The sequence below is a fragment of the Magnolia sinica genome, chromosome 4, assembly GCF_029962835.1.
Source record: "Magnolia sinica isolate HGM2019 chromosome 4, MsV1, whole genome shotgun sequence".
NCBI lineage: Eukaryota > Viridiplantae > Streptophyta > Magnoliopsida > Magnoliales > Magnoliaceae > Magnolia > Magnolia sinica.
In genome coordinates this window covers 82,996,501-83,019,887 of record NC_080576.1, presented here as the reverse complement: position 1 = coordinate 83,019,887, position 23,387 = coordinate 82,996,501, and the positions used below count along the sequence as shown (strand labels likewise).

Below are 23,387 nucleotides of genomic sequence, written 5' to 3'. Positions count from 1 at the left end.
AGCAGTCTAGATACTTTTTAGTCGAGGGGATCTACGCCCTTAGTTCAAGAGCCATGGACCATTACAGTTATCAATCAAGAGTCCTCATGCCCATCTGGTTTTTAGTTCAGGAATCCTTGTCAAGAGTACAGCGTGCATGATCAAAAAACAATGTGCAAATGGTCATAATCTACTCATTGTTATGCTCCATGTCATCCACCCGTTAACTGTTCAAATGATGACCACTAATTAGTGTTCAAATGATGACCACTAATTGGATGGCCCCTAATTATTAACTTATTGTTGGCATCAAATCTCATTATTCCATGTGGTGTGGCCCATCTGAGTGGTGGATCTATCTGATTTTGACTCTATCCAATCTCAATGGATAGATAAAATATTATTTTATAGGTAAAATATGTCGGGAGGAAGAAGAGGGAGACAACCCGATATAGGGTGGACGTGCGGTCGGCCCATTCCTGATAATCGATTCGAGAGTATTTGTGATTTATGTGGTCATGTATCGAGGAGTGGTGGGGTAACCCGCCTAAAGGAGCATTTAGCAGGAGGGTATCGCAATGTTGTAGATTGCCCTAAGTGCCCAAAGGATGTGCGAGAACAGATGAAAACCATATTGAAAAAAAATGTGAAGTCAAACAATGAACGACATGCGCGGGAGAGGGAGATTAGGGAGGAGTTGGGGCGGCCACCATATGCAGGTGAGGATAATGTAGTGGATCTCAATAATGATGATGATCTCGAATATAGACGCGCAATTCAAGAGTCCATACGGGATCAGTGGGAGAGGGATCAGAATAGGAGGTGGGACACAAGTAGGCCTAGATTTGAGGAGTCTATCCATGAGCGTGGTGGGGAGAGTGGAGCAAGGGAGAGTGTTAGGGGTGGATCAGGAGAGGGTAGTAGGCGGGGAGGAATATGGGGCATGGGCAGGAGTAGTAGCATGCAGATGCCGGATCTACCTTCAGATCCGAGGATGTACAAAGAGGCAGGAGGGACACAAAAGAAAATAAAAGAGATGCTTAGTGGAGGAGATGTGAGGAAAAAAGTTGAAAAATTTATAGCAAAATTTTTTATATACAATCAAATCCCCGCAAATGCCGCGGCAAGCCTGCACTTCAAAAATATGATAAGTGAAGTGCAGCATGGGGGTGAGGGTGTGCAGCCGCCCACACCCGCACAGATCTTGGGGAAATACTTGGATGATGAACATGCAGAAATGAAGACATACGTTGATTCGTATCGATAGTAATGGGAGATGTACAGTTGTACCGTCATGTGTGACGGTTGGACCGGACCGATGAAGATGTCGATTATAAATTTTATGGTCTATTCCAAGGGACGGGCGGTGCTCTTAAAGAGTATAGATGCGAGTAGTAAGATCAAGGATTCTAACTACATTTACAAACTAATGCACAACGTCATGCAAGATGTTGGGAGGAGAAATATTGTGCAGTTTGTTACGGATAATGGGAGTGCATTTCTTGAGGCGGGGAAGGATATTCAGAGTAAGTATCATATGTATTGGACCCCCTGCACAGCCCATTGCATCAATCTCATGCTGGAGGGGATCGAGGATAAGCCGTCGGTGAAGACTGTAATTATTGATGCAAGGCTCATCACAAACTTTGTATACAACCACAGCTGGTTATTAGCCGCAATGCGCGAGAGGTGTGGTAGGGATATAGTGCGCCCCGGAGCGACGCGGTTCGCCACAAATTATATCGCCTTAAGTAGCCTTCTCAAACACAAACAGGGGTTACGAGAGCTTTTCGCCTCTCATGATTACGTAGAATGGAAAAAGAGGTTGACGAAAGTAACCTATAGAATTGAGGAGCCGGTGCTGGGAAATTCATTTTGGGATAAAGTGCGTGGTGTTGTGGGTATTATAGAGCCTATTTATGTGGTGTTGAGGATGGTGGACAATGAGACAAATCCGTCGATGGGGTCGTTGTATCCGTCTATACAGCTGATGAAAGAGGCCATCATGGTTAAAGCTCCCAATGCATATAAGTGGGTGCATGCAATAATAGATGATCGTTGGGAAAGAATGCTTTCTCACCCACTACATCAGGCTGGTAAGTACCTATATGGATTTTTTTTCCCATATGCAATAATAAATGAGGGTCGTACTGATGTGTATATGTTAGTTTTCAGCGTATTTCCTAAATCCCAAATACCACTACAGTCGGAACCTCTTCGAAGATAATTCATTAAAGAGGGTTGTGCATGAGGTGTACGATCACTTATTCCCCGACTGTCCGGGGAAAGGCACCTTTGGTAGTGAGGTAAATATGTTCCACACTTACATTCTCCTTATCTTCATCTCAATCATTAAATACTTATTCTACTTGCTATACGCTATCAACAGATTGTTAAATTCCGCAACACAGTTGGGATGTTTGAGTGTCACCCTGCAGTGAAGTCAAGGAACGCCATGATGCCATGTGAGTCACTGTAGAAAACTTAACTTTTATATTATTTTGAAAAATCTAGGATAATGAAAGAATCTTATGATATGCAGGTGAATGGTGGTCCATGTATGGGACTGACTGTGAGGTTTTACAACGACTGGCCGTCCATGTGCTTACACAGACGGTGTCCTCGTCACCCTGTGAAAGGAATTGGAGTACATTCTCCCTCATACATACAAATAAACGTAATAGAATAGGGTATGAGAGGCTTCAGAAGCTAGTGTATTGTCACTACAATATGAAGTTACGAGAGAGGTTGCTCTGCTCGGAAGGAAGAAGAAAAGCACAAGAAGACCCATTGGACCTGATGACGGTCGGACAGCATGCATATGCTGAGGATGCGGAGGATGACCTAGTTTACCAATGGGTTAGGTCAGATGACTTAGATACCTCGGATGGGCGACCAGAGCCACGTATTGCGGCAGAAGCAGAGACACAAGGGATTGATGTTGACAAACATGTAGAGCAGCAGAGGTCTCCTGATGAGGCATTCGACCCATTAACGAGGAGTCCAGACGGCAGTCACTATCACGCGGGACACGTGGCGGGGAAACATTGTCTGACACCGAGACTAAGTTAGAGAGTGATGCGGGAAATGAGTCCGGTGATGATGATGACAGCGATAAGGGTGACGATGACTCTGATGACAGTAAGGATGATGATGATGATGATGGTGGTGGCGACGGGGATGGTGGGAGTCAGGATAAGAGGCCTCTTAGCCCTTTTACCGGGGAGGAGAATTTCGATCATTCCACGCAGGACCCTAACCATGGTTCTCGTCCAGGAGAACCACGACCTCGTCTTGTTTACAATAAAACATACACGCGTCAAAAACTACTGCAGAAAAAGAAGACTCATAAACTTTCAGATTTTGAGGAGGAGCTGCTAGCAAAATGCATGAGGGACACAAGCGTTTATGGCAAGTGAGGTGGCTGTAGATTTGGATCACGGACGAGGGAGGGGAGCTCGAGTTACAGGCCACAACATGAATCTGGATCACAAACACTGGAGAGTAGCTCGAGTTCTGCGCCATAATATGAGCATGGATATGGACCTAGTGGATATGTGACGAGTGACTCCAGCAGTCACGGCACATCATTTTTCAACCCTAGTCAGGAGTTCACTTCTGCATATGGGCAAGGATATGAGCAGCAGTATGGATATGGCCAACAATATGGATACCAAGGAGCTTCATATGTGCCCTTCCCAGATCCATATCAGTTACAGACTGTGACGATTACGCAGTACCCACGAATGGGCATATTGATTCAGTTCGGAGAGGATGACTACCAGCGTTATGTCAGAGAGTATCTTAACTGGTACCACTCTACTATGACTTGGGCACGATATTGTCGAATTATGGAGCAATAGTACTATGCCCAACCCCGTCGAGATGGAGATGATGATTACGAGCCACCACGCAACTCTATGTGGGTCTAGACCACAACTAGTCCCCATCATTGATATGTATATTTCTCAAATTTTACTTCTTCAGTTCTTCTTTTGCTTTTCAATGAATTGGTTGTGTTTTCATACATGACTATGATATATTTATAAATATCATGCATTCAATTTAAATATAGTTGCATTAATTCAGTTAAACACCGCATAACTTAGGACCCTATACAAAGGAAATTTATTATGTGCATCTTTTTTTTGAGATGTTATGATTTAAAAGTGTATTAAGGGCCTTTTTAACAATCCCCAAAGTTTCATTAAAAAATTAAACCATTTTCCCAATGTTTCCTAAAAAGTGCGATAAACTATGTGATACAAACGATATATCCCATGCGATAACCGATACGTATCTGTATCCCAAGGGTGCGATACATTGTGCGATACCAATATTTCGAACACTGTATGCAACTATCAAGATATCCCCAATTTAACTCTAATGGCTTCCAAGCCAAGTAGAGGATCCAATCACAAGACTACTTAATATCAGTGTTCAAAATATTGATACTATCGGCCGATATATCGGCCGATATTATCGGTATCGGGCCCTAGCGAGACGAAACTCCTCCGATAACCCCCGGAAGATACCGAAAATCCAAAACTTCAGATATCGGCCGATATTATCGTCGATATCGCACCTGGGAGAGCATCATTATCCGAAAAAAATGAAAAAAAAAAAAAAAGAAAAGAAAAAAGAAAAACTTTCAACGGTAAATTTCGGTACCTGTAAAGAAGATCGCTTGATCGGAAGCTGTCTTTGATGGGCCATTTGAATCGAAGCCTCTGATTTGAAGCGATTTGGCTGCAAAATCTGCCGAAATTGTCGAAATAATCGGCATTTGGGAGAGATTTTAGGGTTCCAAACGCTGGAACCCTCTCTGCTTCGAAAAAAAAGGGCCCCGAGCCCTTATACAGGAGAAGCAGACGGGCTGGTGCATCGCACGTCACCGACGTGTTGACGTCACCAAGTTATGTGGGTCCCATCATGAGGTATATATTATATCCAAACCGTTCGTCCATTTGGCAAGCTCCTCGTAAGGCTTTATCCGAAAAATAAGACAAATTCAAATATCAAGTGGACCACACTGGAAAAAAGTTGTGGGATATTGAACGTCCACCATTGAAACCCCTTTGGGGTTGCAAAAGTTTTGGATCGTATGATATTTGTTTTTCCTATTCATCAAGGCCTTTGTGACCTCATGAACAGATTGGATGGAAAACAAACGTTATGGTGGACCCTACGAATGTTATAACGGTGAGAATCATTGTCCTCACTGCAATTTGTGGTGTGGTCCAATTGAGGTTTGAATGTCACTCATTTTTGGATTCGTGATCTCAAATGATCTCTCCAAATGGATGAACGGTGTGGATATAATAAATACATTATTGATGGGGCCATGTAACTCTGATCTCCTTTGAACTGTTTGTACAACGCGGACTACGGAAGTGGATTGCGTACTGAGTAACTCGGTACCCCTAGCGTACTGAGTAAACTGTGTGGGGTCCACTGTTATTTTTTTATTTTATCCACTCCACTAATCCATGTTAAAAGATAATTTTATGGCTTGATCCCAAAAATGAAGCAAATTAAAATCTCAACTGGACCACTCCACAGGAAACATTTTGATTGAACCTCTACCATTGAAAATTTTTTGGAGGCCAAAGAAGTTTTAGATCAAGCTAATGTTTGTGGTTTCTCTTCATCCATGTCTTTGTCATCTTATGAACAGGTTGGATGACAAATAAAAATTACTTTGGACCTAGGAAGGTTTCAACGGTGGAAATCATTATTGCACACTGTTTCCTGTGTAATGGTTCACTTGAGCTTTGGATTTACTTCAATTTTGGTATAAACACCTAAAATTAGCAGTAAAAGTGGATGGATGGTGTGGATAAGCCACGTACATTCACAGTGGGTCCAACTGAGTTTACTCAGTACGGTAAAAGCACATAGTGACTTAGTACGCAATCTGATTTCGTGGACGTTGGGCTTCGCATGAAGTTCATGCGCTGAAAACTTAGGTAGGGTCCACCGTGATGTTTGTGAGAAATCCACTCCGTCCATCCGTTTTTTGAACACATTTTACGACAAAGGGCCAAAAATGAGCCGGATCCAAGACTAAAGTAGGCTGAAAACGTGAGGATTGAAGGTCCACAATTGAAATATTCGGGGAGCCACAGGTTTTGAATCAGTCTAATATTTGGGTATTCAATTCATCCTAGTAATGATGACGTAATGAACGGTATGGATGGAATGTAAACATCACTGTCGACCCAGGAAGGTTTCAACAGTAGGAATTTCCCTACCCACCTTTTTCTTTATTGCGACCCACTTGAGTCTTGGATCCTACTCAATTCTTGCCTCAAGTCTTAAAATAATCTCACAAAACTGATGGATGGAGTAGATTTCTCACAAACATCATGGTGTGCCCCACTCCTGCGAAAGGATTTAGTAGGAAATCCGCGTCCCATCTTGGCATGACACATGCCCATACTTTGTATGGTACACCAGCCAATCCACACCCTCTATCCATTTTCATAAGTAATTTTAAGGCATGCGCCCAAAAAGGAGATAGATGAAAGATCAAGTGTATCATACTACAAGAAAATGTGGTGGCAATGATGTCCACCATTGAAGCTTTTTAGGGCCCACCGTAATGTTTATTTGCCATCCAATCTATCCATGAGGTTTGACAAACCTGGATGGGAAAACATAAATATTAGCTTTATCTAAAAAAATTATAGGCCCAAAATAGTTCAATGGTAATCATTCAATGAACACTATTTTTTGTGTTGTGGTCCACCTCAGATTTAGATCTACCTTATTTTTCGGCCCATGCCCTAAAATGACATGTTAAAATGAATTCCAATTGATGTTTGGATGTGACTCATTTTCATACATATTTTTATACATTTATAAATGGTATGCATCATATTTAAATATATTTACCTTAGTTTAATCAGATAACACATAACTTAGTACCTTATACAAAGGAAATTTATTATGTGCACTTCTTTTTTGATATTTTATGATTTAAAAGTGTGCATTAAGGTCTTTTTAAATAATCCCCAAAGTTTCATAAAAAAATTCAACCATTTTGTTAATGTTTCCCCATGTTTCCCAAAAAGTGCAATAAACTATGCGATACAAACGATATATCCCGTGCGATAACCGATACGTATCTGTATCCCAAGTGTGCGATACATTGTGCGATACCGATATTTCGAACACTGCTTAATATTAAGCATGATTCAACATATAGTCTAAGATGGATGAGAAGCGTGAATGTGTATGAGATGTGATTCAAATCAAAGCATTCATATCATCAAGCTTGCATGTAAAAGATTAACATAATGAAAGATCAAGCAAGAATCAATCCCAAACACAGTCGTTTATAGTGGTTCGGCTATATGCCTACTCCACTCCCAGCGGACGCACTCATCCCATGAGTGTACCAGATTTCACTAACAGAGGTTTCAAATCAGGTTCACCTCAAACCGTTACAACCTACACAAGGTTGACTCTAGGACCTACACAAGGTACCTAAAACATGCCTACACAAGACACAAGTTTATGCCCTACACAAGAGCAAAGGTCAACACGAAGCACCTAAGTTTTATGCCCTACATAAGAGCAAAGGATCCACACAAGGAATCTCTGTTTTATGCCATAAAGGCCAAGGATCCACATAAGGAACCTACGTTTAGGCCACACAGGCCAAGGACCTACACAAAGGACCTAAGTTTTTGCCCAACACAAAAGCAAGGGTCAACACACAGCACCCAAACGTACTCTCCCGTCGGAGGCCTCCTATGAGGACTTATAAGGGGTGAGATGTACCTGTAACCCAATCCTATACAAGGAATGATCAACAGGATCTCTGGACCCTAATGACTTACAGATAAGTAGATAAGCCCTGTTAAGCACGTTGATGAAGATCTCCTCCTTGATGATGAAGATTCTTCAGCTCCCTTGATCCGCAACACTTGATGATGTTCCAATAAAGGCGACGGGTTGGGTCAAGGTTATGTTGGAATCCTACTCTAATAAATGTTTTCCTATTTTAGAGGAGTGATTCCAAGCAATCAAGCATTCAAGGTATCCTAACTCAATGATTTGTCATTAAGATAGTAGATGGATGATCCTTGAATGGGGAAGTTCATTCCTCAATACACTCTATTGAATATCAATGATGAGGGTGGATTGAAGGATGAACTTCCATGAGAAAATGAGTTTAGGGTAGGTGATATGCAATTAATCTCTCAAAGCTCTCTCTATTTTTCTCTATCTAGCAACCAAGAACAAGCTCTCCTTAAATAGCCAAAAAGTTCCAACGAAAATAAACTTGTCAGAATCTAACTGAGTTCAACATCATCGATCCTGATTCGATGTCATCGAACATATACTTTCGATGCCATTGAATCATATATATATATATATATATATATATATATATATATATATATATATATATATATATATATATATATATATATTTAGATAGATGTACCTTGTTGTGGGTGTTGAGAGAGAGAGAGAGAGAGAGAGAGAGAGAGAGAGAGAGAGAGAGCGGGTTGGGTAAGGAAGGGAAATGGTAAGAAAGGGACGGACGGGTAAGGTTTTACTTTTTAAGTTTTAACTTTTTTTTAAAAATAAATATAATATAATATATATAAAATATAATTTATTTTGAGTCGAGCCAAGCGGAGTTCGAGTTGAGAGAAGTCAAGCTCCACTATGCTCGACCTCGGCTCGTTTTCAAAACGAGGTAGGTCATATGAAGCATGGCTCGCCTTGAGTCGTCGTTCAAGCCGAGTCAAGCCGAGCGAACTTTTTAAGCTAGCTTGTCTTGTGTACAACCCTAGGGGGGAGGGGGTGAAAATGTGTGTAAGCCCAGTCAAACATGACTGAGCTAGCAACCCATCTTCGAATGGTGTTGGTTCTACAGACTGTGAACTGATTCGCCTTTGGCATCTGGGCATGTCGGAATCGCATGAGTTCACAGGGGTGTGAGGAGGGTCTGCCAAAATTGGCATAAGTTGAAAGCAATGTTGTCAAAAGCAATCGCATAATGCCATCCACATGGCATATGCGATTGCATACCCTCTACTGGTTAGAAATCTGACCGTTGGAGCATTATTATTATTATTTTAGGAAGCTTTGCCTATAAAAAAGCACTTCCCCCTCCTCCATTTGCAACATATACATCCTAAAACACTTTCTTGCTCTCTCATATAATGACAAAGTTCTCATTCTCTCTCTTAGTCTTAATCTCTTTTATACTATTCACTCTATCAAGAAGCAAGAATCTAGTCAAGAAGCAAGAACAAGAATCAATGATTCAATCACTCTCTATGCTTCTCTCTCTCTCTCTCATATCTCTTCTATAATCTTATTATTCTAATTTAAACACAGTTTATATAGGGGCCCCGATCATGAACTTAGGGTATTTACACATAAATGTGATTGACTGATTACTTCAACCTGTAAAATTCATGATCTTACCTTACCCTTGCTATCTTTTGATTTATAGATGACTAGTGAAGAAAACCCATGTACCCTCAATGTCGGTGCGTCAGTCACATCTCCTCTTGTTGTGGAGGGAGACATTAGAAAACAAAGTTGAAACGACTTAAGATTCAGTGAAAGTTATAAATAAATAAATAAATAAAAATTAGCAGCATAGGAATTTTTCGATGAGACCACGCTACTAGATGGTTCAATTAAGATTAGATGTAAGTATCGTAAAACTCTTTACGGCAAGCGTTCTAGTTATTCTACTAATTATCAGATGCATATTGATAAATGTGCGAAGAGACCAATAACGTAAATGGGTGGAGTCCAGCAAATGCTTTCATTTATCACTTATAAAAATGACAACTCTCAAGCTACACTCTCCACCTATAAGTTTGATTAGGAAAAGCTGAAAGTGTGGTATGCAAGATTGGTGATAGTTAATGAAAAGTCATTTAGCATGGTAGATAGCAAAGTTTTTATAGGATTTTGTAAATTCCTTAATCTCAAATGTGAGAAGACCTCTCGTCTTACTATGAAAAGAGAGTGTATGAAGATGTATGCAATTGAAAAAGCAAACTTGTAATCTCTTTTAACATCCACATCAAGAATAAGTTTGACTTCGGATATGTGGACAGCTTTGAATCAAAGAAATGGACATGTCATTAACTGCACACTTCGTTGATGCAGATTGGAAATTCCAAAAGAATATTAAAAAATTTCGCTACATTCCACCTCCTCATACTGGTGTGGTAATGTTGGACTGCATTTAAAATTGTCTTGTTGAGTGGGGCATCGAAAAGAAAATCTCTTCAATAACTTTAGATAATGTCTCTTCCAATGACACTTTGGTTTCTTTCTTACGTAGTCAATTCAAGACAGCCGGAAATTTATTCTTTGAGGGTAAAATATTCCAACTCAAATATTGTGCCCACATACTAAACTTGATTGTACAAGAAGGGCTGAAAGCAACTGACTCCACGATCGCCAACATATGAGATAGTGTAAAATATATAAGGGGGTCACCTTCAAGACTGAGTACATGGAATGATATAATCCAACGTTTGTATTTGAAATCTAAAAAGCAGTTGAAGTTGGATGTTTGCACGCGTTGGAATTTAACTTATGAAATGTTGGATACTACTTTAAAATTTAAAATTGCATTCCCTGAACTTGCGGCACGTGATAAAATGTACACATACGTGCCTAGCGATGAAGATTGGATGAAAATCGAACATGTTCATCAGTTTCTCAAAGTTTTTTACGACTAAATGAAGATTTTTCTGGGAATAAGTATCCTACGGCAAATCGGTTTCTTTCAGAAATTATTTTCATGATGGACGCTCTAAAAACGCGTGCTGATGAGGGTCCAAAGTTTTTACAAGTGATGGCTCTGGTAATGCAAATGAAATTCGATAAGTATTGGGTTGATTGCCATTTGTTAATGGCCATTGCAGTTGTTATGGATCCACGGTACAAGATGGCAATGGTTATGTACATTTTCAGGTCACTTTATTCCAATTCTGAAAGAGTTTCAGCAGAGACCGCCATTATTCATGTTGGAGTTGAAGAGTTGTTCGCTCCATATGTTGGTACTTTCACCGCAACATCAAGTGCAGTAGTTAATCTATGTGTAGTACTTCTACTGGAGGAAGGCGACTTCGTGATTTTATGTCTTTTTTAGACAAAGAAGAAACGAAGATACAAAAAACCAAATCAGAAGTGGAGAAGTATCTAAAGGAGGTAGTCATAAGGTTACAAGAAGATAAATTTGATGTTTTGTAGTGGTGGAACTTGAGAGTTTGTGAATACCCTAGACTTTTGGAATGGCACTAGACATCGTCAATTCCAATTTCGACCGTGGCATCATAATCAGCTTTTAACACGAGTAGGGTTGTGAGCAATTATCGAAGCTCACTCGCCTCAAAAACAGTTGAAGCATTGATATGTAAACAAGATTGGTTGCATCCAATTTGGGGTATTAGCAGTTTCAATGCTGAGGAGGATAAGGACGAGAATGGAAGTCAAGACGAGAATGCATCTAAAACTGCATGAAGGAATGTATACTTTTAAAGTTTTGTTTAAGCTTTTATATTTTGTAATATATTTTCATTTTTTGGACTTAATGTTGTGGTATCAAGATAGTATATGTGAGACTCTTTTTTTTTTGTCTTGATGTCATGGCATGTGGGAGATTTTGGACTTAATGTTGTTGACTTGTAATTTGTATTTTATAACAAAAAATATAATAAATTGAGGTGGGAGCAGGCTCGACTCAAGGTAAGCTCGCCTCGAAAGGTTTGGCAAACAAGCCAAGCTCCAATGGTAAGCTCGAGGGCGAGCACGAGGAGAGCACGGACGAATCAAGCCAAGCTTGGCCCACCTTGACTCAGCTCCAGGGGGCATAATGACACACCGAAACAGTATGGCACATAAGACGCTACCCATGACACATCAAACAATTTAAGAAAATTATCGGAAACACCTTTGGCAAATGGGCAACGAATCCAAATATGAGCAATGGACTCCCCATTGTGCATGCACATAAGACAAACATTTGGGAGCACCATCTGTCTCTCGTAATGATTATGTGCCATTAGCCATGCCAATGCTACGAACTTGGTGGTTACTAAGGTATTTTGTAATGGTAACGGTGGCCATAACGGACACCACTGTTACCTTTATGATACGGGTCATAACGGTTGTTACAGCCCCGTAATGGCCATTACAGTCTCTTTTTATTGAAAGAAAGAACCTAAAAAACTTATATCTATCTCGTAATGTTGAAAAAAAAAAAAATCTGAAAAAACCTATATTTGCCCCATAACAGACTATTATGACCTTTACAGGGGCATAATAGCCTTTTAACAATAGTTACAGGTCATTTTTTCCATAATTGTTGTTACAACCATTACGACCCCGTAACGTGTAATGGTTGCCACTATTACCTTTACATAATGGCCTTTACGGCACACCATGCTGGTTGTGTGTGTGTGTGTGTGTGTGTGTGTGTTTTAGGGAAGGGGGTGAGTAGGCCACACCAAGCATTTGGGCTGAGATGGCTTCCCAATGAGGATCCAATTAAAACATTATACAAAGACTTCACCAACAAACACCCAGACTTTTTTGTGGTCCGTACCATCTTGTCCCTTTCTACCACCACCGGCCTTACATTATGCAATAGCTCCAAAAGCCTATCTAAATCTTCCACTTCTTCATTTAATAAATTCCTTCGACAAGGTGGGGTCCAAAGCACTCCATCACCTAAAAAAGAGTAACAACAAGCTATTGCAACACTAACCTACGACGAGATTCTTGCTAGCCTTGGGAATACTTCAACACTCTTTCGCTTAACCAAACATCCTCCCAAAATTGGATGCTCCTTCCATCTCCCAAAGAAAAATCCATACCTTCAATAAGATTCGATCTAAGCATAGCCACGGACTTCCACAGCCACCGCCCACTCCCCCCCCCCCTCACCTCTTAGGGAGGTATTTGGGGCATTAAAATGGGAGTCATCAACTGAGGTTATTTTCATCATTTTATAAGAGCACATACTTTCTCTCTCCACGATTCTATAGCCCACTCTCAAACTCTCTTCCTTTCTCTCCACATGCAACCCACAAGCCACAGCCCTAGTTAAAATAATAGGAATGAATTACCAACAACAATAGAAGAGAGCCAAAGTCCTCCATCTAGAGATAAGGCTTCCACATCGACCTCCTAGCAGATTGAGGAGAACGAAATCTTTAGCCACATCACAACATCCCCTAATCTCATATGGGATAAAAGGTAACTCACAAGGGTCAGCTATCACTTTTTAGACCAAGACTTCTACATGCTTTGAAATACCTTTCATAATGAGCACGCCAAAGTTAAGCAAAAGAAACATCCGAATAACTAAATTTCAAGGCTAAAAGATTCGCTTCAAAATATGCAACCCAAAAGGCCTAAAGAAGTTAAAGACAATGTTCCCAGTCCAATTCCTTACAATTTGCGCAGTTTCAGATAGACTTCCATCTATAATTTAACTTCCAAACAATGGTTGGGAACTGATTTTTTGTTCCACTAACTTGGGCTCACACGTTATGTTAAGTGTTTCAAACCACATAACAATGTTGGTCTAGGACAGTTGAACCTTAGAGGCTCACTTATAGAAGATCCTTCCAAGATAACTATAGAAGTCTTTGCATGATAGCGACCAAGATTATTATTATTATTATTATTTTGAAACATACAACATATAAACTAATAACCTCTTAATCTTCACAAAAGACCCATTAAGAGTTTTCTCTTACCCTTCAAAGATTCACCAATTCCTTTCTTTTATAAATTCCCCACAAGTCAGCAGATGGATCCACATGTTCGGCTTCTTTGGTAGACACCAAGGGCTTGGCTGAACATCTGCCTTCCAATACCCATTTCCAGATTCTTCGATCTCTGCCACTTATAGAAATGTAGACCTCTTCCAACAGGCACAATAAGCTAGTGTAACCTTCCATTTCAATATATTTCTATTGAACAATCAGAGAAAATGAAATGCTAAGAGACTATTCCCACCCACAGGTCCTCCCAATGTCCTATCCCACTTTCCATTCTAAATCTAACCCTTCAAATTTTCCTTGGCTTCTTAGAAGTATCTTCCATTTTAACAATATTATTCCATACCCCCGAACGCCCATCGCTCTCACCCACTCAGCTAGGAACCCAACCTCCATCTTTTCCCCCAGATTGATGCAATCCCAAACAACCCAATCAGACAGGGGTTTAAGAATCCAGAAATGAAGAAGAAAACACACTCTACACAAGCAAAATATAGTGAAAACATGCTTACTGCAAGTATCTCAATGGGAGAATGAATCTTCCCTTACTTTCGTAGTTGCAATTATTATTTCAAATAAACAAAATGATAACAACCATTCTCTCTTCAACAAGTACGCTTTTATAGGACTTAAGACTCTCAACCCTATACTTATGTCTACAGACCTCTTGCCCAATAAAATTGATACTAAATGTCAACAACAAGTGAGATTCAATCTTACTCTTCAGTTGTAATTCTGTCACCACTCACAACCATACACATCCCCAAGAAAATTGGCCATAACTTACTCAAACAGTATTAGAATTACATAACATTTGGCTCATTCAAAAGCTAATAAGCTTATTAACGGGACCAATTTCACATTGTTACAATATTGTTTCATACCCCAGAAGTGACACGCAAGATAAGTGTCGGAAATGGTATTTCAGATTTTTAACTCTTATCTAAATAACTTTAAAAAAATATTTAAAAAATATTTTTTTTTTTTTTTAAAAAAAAAAAGGAAAGAAAAAAGAAAGAAGAAGAAGCTAGGAAAAAATCTCTTTTAAGAAACTATGTTGAATCAAGAGTCACTCAGAAGTCCTCATGTGGGACGCATAGTAGTGGCCCACTCTCTAGGCGATCACAGATTCACAATCATGGTCCCCTAGGGTCAAAGATGTGTATGCTCATGTAATATGTCAAAAATCCAAGCCTTTGGATGATTCAATTGCAGGCTCTATGAAAATCATGGTGGAGATTGGTTTTGGCCCAAATGTGGCCCACTTTGCATATTTTCAGCGAATGACTTCCCTACAAAGCGCCTCATGCTCAAAGCCATTCTCAACCATCGTTTGCATTTAAGGGCACAATTTCTATACAATATGCTCCCTATCCCAAAGCCCTGGGAAGATGCCTTGAGAAGTTGATTTAACCAAATGCAAATGATGGGGATATCACGCGCACGTACATACGCCAGAAGGAGGGCCCCACCGTCGATCTGGATCAATGACGACGTCCAGGGAGGACCTCCTATCTAGAAGACGAAGTTTTGATTCAAAAGAGTGGGCCCGTTAGTCGAGAAAAGCCCATCATAGGATCTCATGATCGTGACCCACTAATCAGATTGATTTCATATTTTAGGTTTTGCTTATTAATGTTATTTAGAACATTATGGACGCTTTAGATTTCTTTTATTAATTTTTATTTTGGTTTACTTCATCACCAAGTAAAAGGTTACGCATATGGCGCGAGTTTTGGGGTATAGGTTTTTTTTATAAATAGGCACCCCTTGTAGCTTTTTTCATTGATTAAAGATTAATAAAAATTCTGTGTTTTCCTACTCTCTGAGTTGTGAAGCCTAATTGGGTGCGAAGCCCTCCCTTCATCAAAGGGTTAACTACCACGATGCGAAGCCACATCTATCCCGATTTGCCCCCATCCATCGTCATCTCTACCACCCATCTTTTACCATCTCTTCTTCTCATCTCACCCTATCATCTACACTTCGAATCAATCATCTATTGCAACAATTCTCCTTCCCACAGTAGAATTTCAAAATCTAGCCCTACAGGAGGGTTGAAACTTCAACGGAGCACCACGCACAACCATACATCGGATCAAGCTGAGATTTGAGAGTTTTGGAGTCCATCCCTAGCCGACCAGGGCCAAGGTAGCCTTTTTCTGAATAATGGGCCCCACACACGTGCGGCCAGGATCACACACACGTGCGTCTAGGCCATTATTGTTGTCCACACGTGCGGTACTTCTCTAATTCGTCTCTCTCCTCTCTTTCACTTCGCTTTCACCTAAAATCCCTAAACCTAACCCTAAATTACTCAAATCACCAATTTTATGCCCCTTTTCTTAACCTAGGGTTCCCTGAATTGGAATTTTTGAATCCCTTGGATTAGGGACTGATTACTATGCACATGTGGATGATTATTTCTTATCTTTGAGTATCATTTGGTTCATAATTTTTATTGATCCAGCCCTATCATGTGTAGGCCTGGACCCGCATAGATTCCCCTTAATTGAATGTTTGGACTTTCATGTAGGATATGGAATTTGTGTAATTGTTTCTGAACTAACGTGATCTTAAGCCTGAAATCTCGCATATCATATTTAATTTTCATGTCCTGCATCAAATTTGGTATCAGAGACTAGGGTTCTTGTAGGGGAATTCATTACATGTTTAGGGTTTGGTTGTTGGTGTCCATTACGCATCAATTCTCATCATATATGGCTGTTTAGAAGTCCATAAACCCTGAAATAAGCTGCTGAAATTTTTTGTTATCCCCTTATTTGAATTATTTTAGAAATTAACTTAGCTTTCTATTTCTAGGTTTAAAAACTTTCCTTTTCTATTTTTTAGAAACTTTCTCAATCTGTTTTTAGAAACTAATTTCCTTTCCTTTTTCTTTTTTAGAAACTAGTTTACTTTCCTTTTTTCTTTTTTAGAGACTAACTTACTTTCTATTTTTAGAAACTTACCTTTTTCTTTTTCTTTAGAAACTACATTGTTTTTTTTAGAAACTTTTCAAATTTGTTTTTTTTCTTTTTTTAGAAGCTTTCTTAATTTGTTTCTTTAGAAACTTTCCTAATTTGTTTTTAGAAACTTTCTTTTTTCGTTTTTAGAAACTAGGTTGTTTTTCTTTAGAAACTTTCCTAATTTGTTTTTTTTAGAAATTTTCCTAATTTGTTTTTTTTTAGAAACTTTCCTTTTTCATTTTTAGAAACTAGGTTGCTTTTTTTTTAGAAACTTTCCGAACTTGTTTTAAAAAAAACTTTCCTTTTTCGTTTTTAAAAACTAGGTTGTTTCTTCTTTTTTTTTCTTTTAAAAAATAAAAAATCTTATATTTTGACAACTATATTGCTGAATTTTGGTTGGCACCCTACACTAAACATGGAACAATTGCAAGAGTCACTAAACAAGCTATCCCAAAAGTCGGAGTTTATGATTAAGCGCTTGGAAATGAACAAATGCTTTGAACAGCTTGATGTACGCATTACCCGACTAAAGACCATCGCCAAGACAAACCCCACCATTGGGGTAGATGTTCAATCTCAGGCAAGTGGCCTGAAGGATAGCTAAATGAATGGAGTTGGTCAAGGAATCAATTATGGGTGTGCACCCGTGCACCCACCCCATGAGAGACATCAAGACCACTATTTTGAGGGGTACAACATGTGCGGCCTTATGGCTAGAGAGAGTGCACCAGAGGCTAGTGTAGATTTACCCACTGAGGTCATTCTAGTAATGGATGAGTTACGTGATGTCTTTCCTGATGATCTACCGAATGAGTCTCCCCCTAGGAGGGATATAGAGCACACAAGAACATGGGACACTGTAATACCTACAGCTAAGTTTGTGTTTAATATTTTTGTCGATAGGTCCACAGGTCTCAGTCCTTATGAAGTCTTTACTAGTTATAAACCTGAGAAACCTATTGATCTTGTCCCTATGTCACTGTCCCATAGCCATAAGAACCTGCAGAGTCTTTTGCGCATCACATTCATTCATGGCATCAAGAAATCAGGCAAAAGATCACTACTAGTAATGAACATTACGAATTTTCTGCAAACCAACATAAATGTTTCAAAAAATTCAATATTGGGGACTCTGTGATGGTCCATATCTGGCCCGAGCGGTACCCTCCAGGAGTCGTTCATAAGTTACACGCGTGTAGCGCTGGACCATTTAAAATTATAAAACGAAACGGTCTTAATGTGTATGAGGTAGATCTTCCACCTTCCATGGGAATTAGTTTCACATCCGATGTGGAGGATTTAATTACTTTTCAGGGGACCACTGATACTTTGTTCGGCCCTTCGCTCACCCATCCTGATTCCCCATATTTATCCCTTGAACCATGGCCCCTTCCCGACCCATTTTTCCAGCCTCTACCTCCCATACCTACTCTTCCTGACCTTTCTTCCCAGCCTTTACCTCCCATACCTACCATTCCCGACCCATTTTCCCAGCCTCTATGTCCCATACCTACCCATCCCGACTCATTTTTCCAGCCTTTACCTCCCATACCTACCCTTCTCGACCCATTTTCCCAGCCTCTACGTCCCACACCTACCCATCCTGACCCATTTTTCCAACCTCTACCTCCCATACCCACCCTTCCCGACCTATTTTTCCAGCCTCTACATTCCATACCTATCCGTCCCGACCCATTTTCCCAACCTCTACCTCACATACTTACTCTTCCTGACTTTTTTTCCTAGCCTCTGCCTCTCATACTTAGCCTTCACACACTCAGAGAGGAAGTAGAGGATATCCTAAATCATCAAATAGTTTTAACGTCGGACGACGGGTTTCAGAAGTACCTGGTTAAATGGAAGTCACGCTCTGCTTCAGAATGTACGTGGCTCACTAAGGAGGAGCTTCAGAGACTTGATCCTGACATCCTGGAGCGGTTCAGGAGTTTTATTTCATCAGTGGTGAAATCTTCACAGCAGGGAAGAATTGATGGGGACATCACGCGCACTCACGCCGCCCCCCTTACGCACGTACGCCAGAAGGAGGGCCCCACCGTCGATCTGGATCGATGACGACATCCAGAGAGGACCTCCTATCTAGAAGACGAAGTTTTGATTCAAAAGAGCAGACCCGTTAGTCAAGAAAAGCCCAGCATGGGATCTCATGATCGTGGCCCACCAGTCAGATTGATTTCATATTTTATGTTTTGCTTATTAATGTTATTTAGAACATTATGGACGCTTTAGATTTCTTTTATTAGTTTTTATTTTGATTTTCTTCATCGCCAAGTAATAGGTTGCGCACATGGCGCGAGTTTTGGGGTATAGGTTTTTTTTATAAATAGGCACCCCTTGTAGCTTTTTTCATTGATTAAAGATTACTAAAAATTCTGCATTTTCCTACTCTCTGAGTTGTGAAGCCTAATTGGGTGCGAAGCCCTCCCTTCATCAAAGGGTTTAACTACCATCGTGCAAAGCCACATCTATCCCGATTCGCCCCCATCCATCGCCATCTCTACTACCCATCTTTTACTATCCCTTCTCATCTCACCCCATTATCTACACTTCGAATCAATCATCTATTGCATCAATTCTCCTCCCCACAGCAGAATTTCAGAATCTGGCCTTACAGGAGGGCTGAAACTTCGGCGGAGCACCACACACAAACCGTATATCGGATCCAGCTGAGATTTGGGGGTTTTAGAGTCCATCCCTGGCCGACCAGGGCTAAGGTGGCCTTTTTCTGAATAGTGGGCCCCACACACGTGTGGCCAGGATCACACGCACGTGTGTCTGGACCATTATTGTTGTCCACGCATGTGGTACTTCTCTGGTTCGTCTCTCCTCTCTTTCACTTCGCTTTCACCCAAAATCCCTAAACTTAACTCTAAATTACTCAAATCACCAATTTTATGCGCCTTTTCTTACCCTAAGGTTCCCCGAATTGGAATTTTTGAATCCTTTGGATTAGGGACTGATTACTATGCATGTGTGGATGATTATTTCTTATCTTTGAGTATTGTTTAGTTCATAATTTTTATTAATCCAGCCCTATCATGTGTAGGCCTAAACCCACATAGATTCCCCTTAATTGAATGTTTGGACTTTCATGTGGGATATGAAATTTGTGTAATTGTTCTTAAACTAACGTGATCTTAAGCCTGAAATCTCGCATATCATATTTAATTTTCATGTCCTGCATCAGAAAACTAAGCCACAACCAAGTCATAAGTCTTGGCTATTACTTTATACAAACTACAAATTATACTTATTAGCCTGAAACTCATCCAAATGCACGCATCATAGGAATGAGCATCATAAAGGTAGAGTAAATACCTTTAAGGCCCATTTGGGTTGTGTTCAGATAGATTTTTTATAAAGGTGATAAATATTATTAAGGACCAAGAAGGCCAAAAAAGAAAAACAACGGGGACATGGGATGGGGGGGGGGGGAAGCAACAACAAAAACAAGAAAGGAAGCCTCCTGAAAACTATATAAGAGCAGAAGCTCACACCCAAGGTCGAGCCCCAACCAAAAACACCTAACCTGGGGCCCACTCTTTGAGAAAATGAAGCACCTTACAAAGAACCCTACTAGCTGAACATTTAAGATTATTAAAGCAGTTGTTATTTCTTTCCAGATAGATGGACCACCAGCTAGCAACTCAAATCTCCATCTCTCTTTTCCCAGCTTTCCTCCTCTTAAATCAGAGGACCTGATATGAGCCTCAAGGGACCGAGGGACCGCCCAGGATACCTCCACACGAAAAAGGATCCCATTCCAAACAACAAAGGCAAAAGAGCAGTGCAAGAGAAGGTCGGAAACCAATTCTACGCCTTGCATGCACAAGAGGCAAACGTTCAAGAGACAGAGACCCCTCTTCTAGAGGTTGTCCATCATAAGAATTCGACTTCTACCAGCAAGTCAGGCGAAGGCAGCAACCTTCATAGGAGCCCCATAGGCCCAAAAAGGTCCGAGGTGAGTAGCAACAGCTTGATCCCCAGGGGAGGATAGGACTTGATGGAAGTACTTCACAGAGAAAGCACCATTCTTCCTAGTGGTCCAGGTGATGGAGTCCTCAACATCCGGGTGAATCATGAAATCCTGCACACAGGAGAGAAGCCCTAATAACTCCTCATCTTTAAGGTCTCTCCAAATGGAAGGAGTCCAAACTCCACCCTGACCAGATCTGTCAAAACAGTCTAAGACTAGGATTTGTTTGTTAGGGCATGACCTAGCTAGAGTTGGGAAGGAGACTGAAAGGGGAGAGTTCCCACACCAATGGTTATCCATAACCTAATTCTTTCACCATTTTCAACCACAAAAGTAATGTTCCTGACAACCACCACAAACACCTTATCAATCTCCTTCTACATATGTGAGGATCAGTAGAGATGATTTTTCTAGTCCACCAACCTCCCAGCTCTAACGCATATTTAGCCAAAACAATAGATTTCCATGGACAAGCTTCAAGGATAGAAAGCGCCAGACTAACTTACCTAGAAGAACAGAGTTAACTACATCGAAACCTTTAATACTAGCTCCTCCCTCAGAAACTGGCTTTCAAACTTCTTCCCACTTGAGGACAAGGAACTTCCTGGTTGGGGAGCCTCCTTATCACAAGATATTTCTACAAAGTTTATCAATTTTAAGAAGGACAGTTTTGGGGCATCGAAACAAGGACATGAAGTAGAGAGGGAGAATGGAGAGGGAACGCTTGATAGCAGTTATTCAGCCACCCAAGGACAAAAGATTGTTCTTCGAGGGAGCAAGCTTCCGTTCCATTCTCTCCAACAACCTATTCCAGAGATGCAGAGCAAGTTTACCAATGCACAAGGGGAACCCCAAGTAAGTGGAGGGGAAGGAGCCCACTCTACAACCAAAGGTCGAGGCGTACTCTTGGACTTGCCCTAATTCCATGTGGATCCCCAAAAATTCACTCTTCGACCGATTCACTTTGAGCCCCAAGACAACTTCAAACCAACATAAAGTCATGGCGAGGCAGATAACCATAGGTTCAGAGGGTTCACAAAATATGAGGGTATCATCAGCAAACTGGAGGTGATTAATCCTCGTGTGCAAGTTATCCACAAGAAAACCTTGGAACATACTTATGTTTTGCCCTCTAGAAAGCATTCTACTAAGAACCTCAGATACAATAATAAAAAGGAAAGGGGAAAGAGGATTCCCCTCCCTAAGACCACGGGAGGCTTTGAAAATACGAAAAGGGGAGCCATTTAAGAGAATCGAGAATTTGGCGGAGGAGACAACAACTATAGATCCACCATCTCCAGGTATCCCCAAAACCTAATCTAGAAAGCATGTAATCCAAAAAAAAAAAAAAATCTAATTACATGATCATAGGCCTTTCCATATCAAGCTTACAAAAGATACCTTTGTTGCCGGCTCGATAGTATGAATCAATACACTCATTTGTCCAACCCAAGGGTGTCTAAGCAGGCTTGTATAAAGAAACTATTTTGTTGAATTATTTATTATTTATCAAACACTCTATCTAGACAAGCATATGTGGCTCTTGTACACATTAGGCACATTGGCATCTGTGGACATGCGGCGCGCTTGTACATTAATAATGATATATGTAACACATATAGGTTACTTGAAGATGCATGATAGCACATGTCAATCTCTTGAACATGCACGATGGCATATGTGGCTCACAGGTTGTATGCACATATGGGTATTGGGCCTATTAGCATATGTGGCATATGTAGCACATGTGGGGCACTTCAAGGTCGACTCTGGCATGTGTCAGGTGGTTGAGTACGAGTAGTCTCACTTATGGCACATTCACACATGTGGTTTGTGTGGCAAATGGTGCACATCTGCTATACATGTGTAAAAAAGTTCACTACTCCGTGTATTTTATGAAAAATGGGCTAAAACCTGTTTAAGTCCCTCAATATACAATCAAAACCAACTTCATCAATAGATTGCCCCATACATAGTAACAGCTAGTTTTTCTGACACTCATATCTATTGTCTTTTTTATTGTAAACAATGTCATATCCCAATAATTGTTGTTAACAAACCATGGACATATGCCTTACCTGAACAAGGCTATCCAAATAAAACATTTTCGGTAACCAAATGGCCCCTTATTTAAGTTCTATCTTGGAATTCTCATAATCTTCATTAGTTCATCTTTGAGCAAATCCCGAAAGCTTAGTCACCCAGTCCTAAGGCCTTACCACTTCGCAAGTCAAACACCACTCCTTTCAATCTTGTTACAATCGATCAACCATGCCACACCTAATAAAATTAAAACAAATTTCATCAAGGCTAGCTCCTTAGCAATGATCTCACCCCAACAGTCATTTGAATGCTACTAATGTCTCATCCAATTAGAATATCATGAAAGAAACCTGTATTTTTACCCCTTTCTTTCAACCACAATGCCCTGATTTTTAGTTTCCATGAGATCTACAAGAATACCTCACGGAACTAATTTCTTAGATCTCCTCTTCTTGTCCTCTGCATATTATAGAGATCCATTATATGCATTTTATAAATCATGTAGATCATTTTCTTTTAGAACTTGTCTCTCCTTAACTTCAATCCAGCCAAAACACATAATTTTATTGCTTTATCTTCCTTTCAGAATTATGAGCTCTCGAAGCAATTTGAATCCCT

At 40.3% G+C, this 23,387-nt stretch overlaps 2 protein-coding genes across 11 annotated transcripts in view; one reads left to right on the top strand and one right to left on the bottom strand.

Moving 5' to 3' along the window:
• LOC131243289 (pentatricopeptide repeat-containing protein At2g17670) overlaps window positions 1-23,387 on the bottom strand; it is a 77,885-nt gene that overhangs the window by 8,543 nt on the left and 45,955 nt on the right. The window lies entirely within an intron of this gene.
• On the top strand, window positions 1,579-2,473 carry LOC131243290 (uncharacterized). Its single transcript, XM_058242522.1, has 3 exons — window positions 1,579-2,075; window positions 2,155-2,285; window positions 2,369-2,473. The coding sequence occupies exons 1-3, from the start codon at window positions 1,658-1,660 to the stop codon at window positions 2,456-2,458; spliced, it is 639 nt and encodes a 212-aa protein (XP_058098505.1). The 5' UTR covers window positions 1,579-1,657; the 3' UTR covers window positions 2,459-2,473.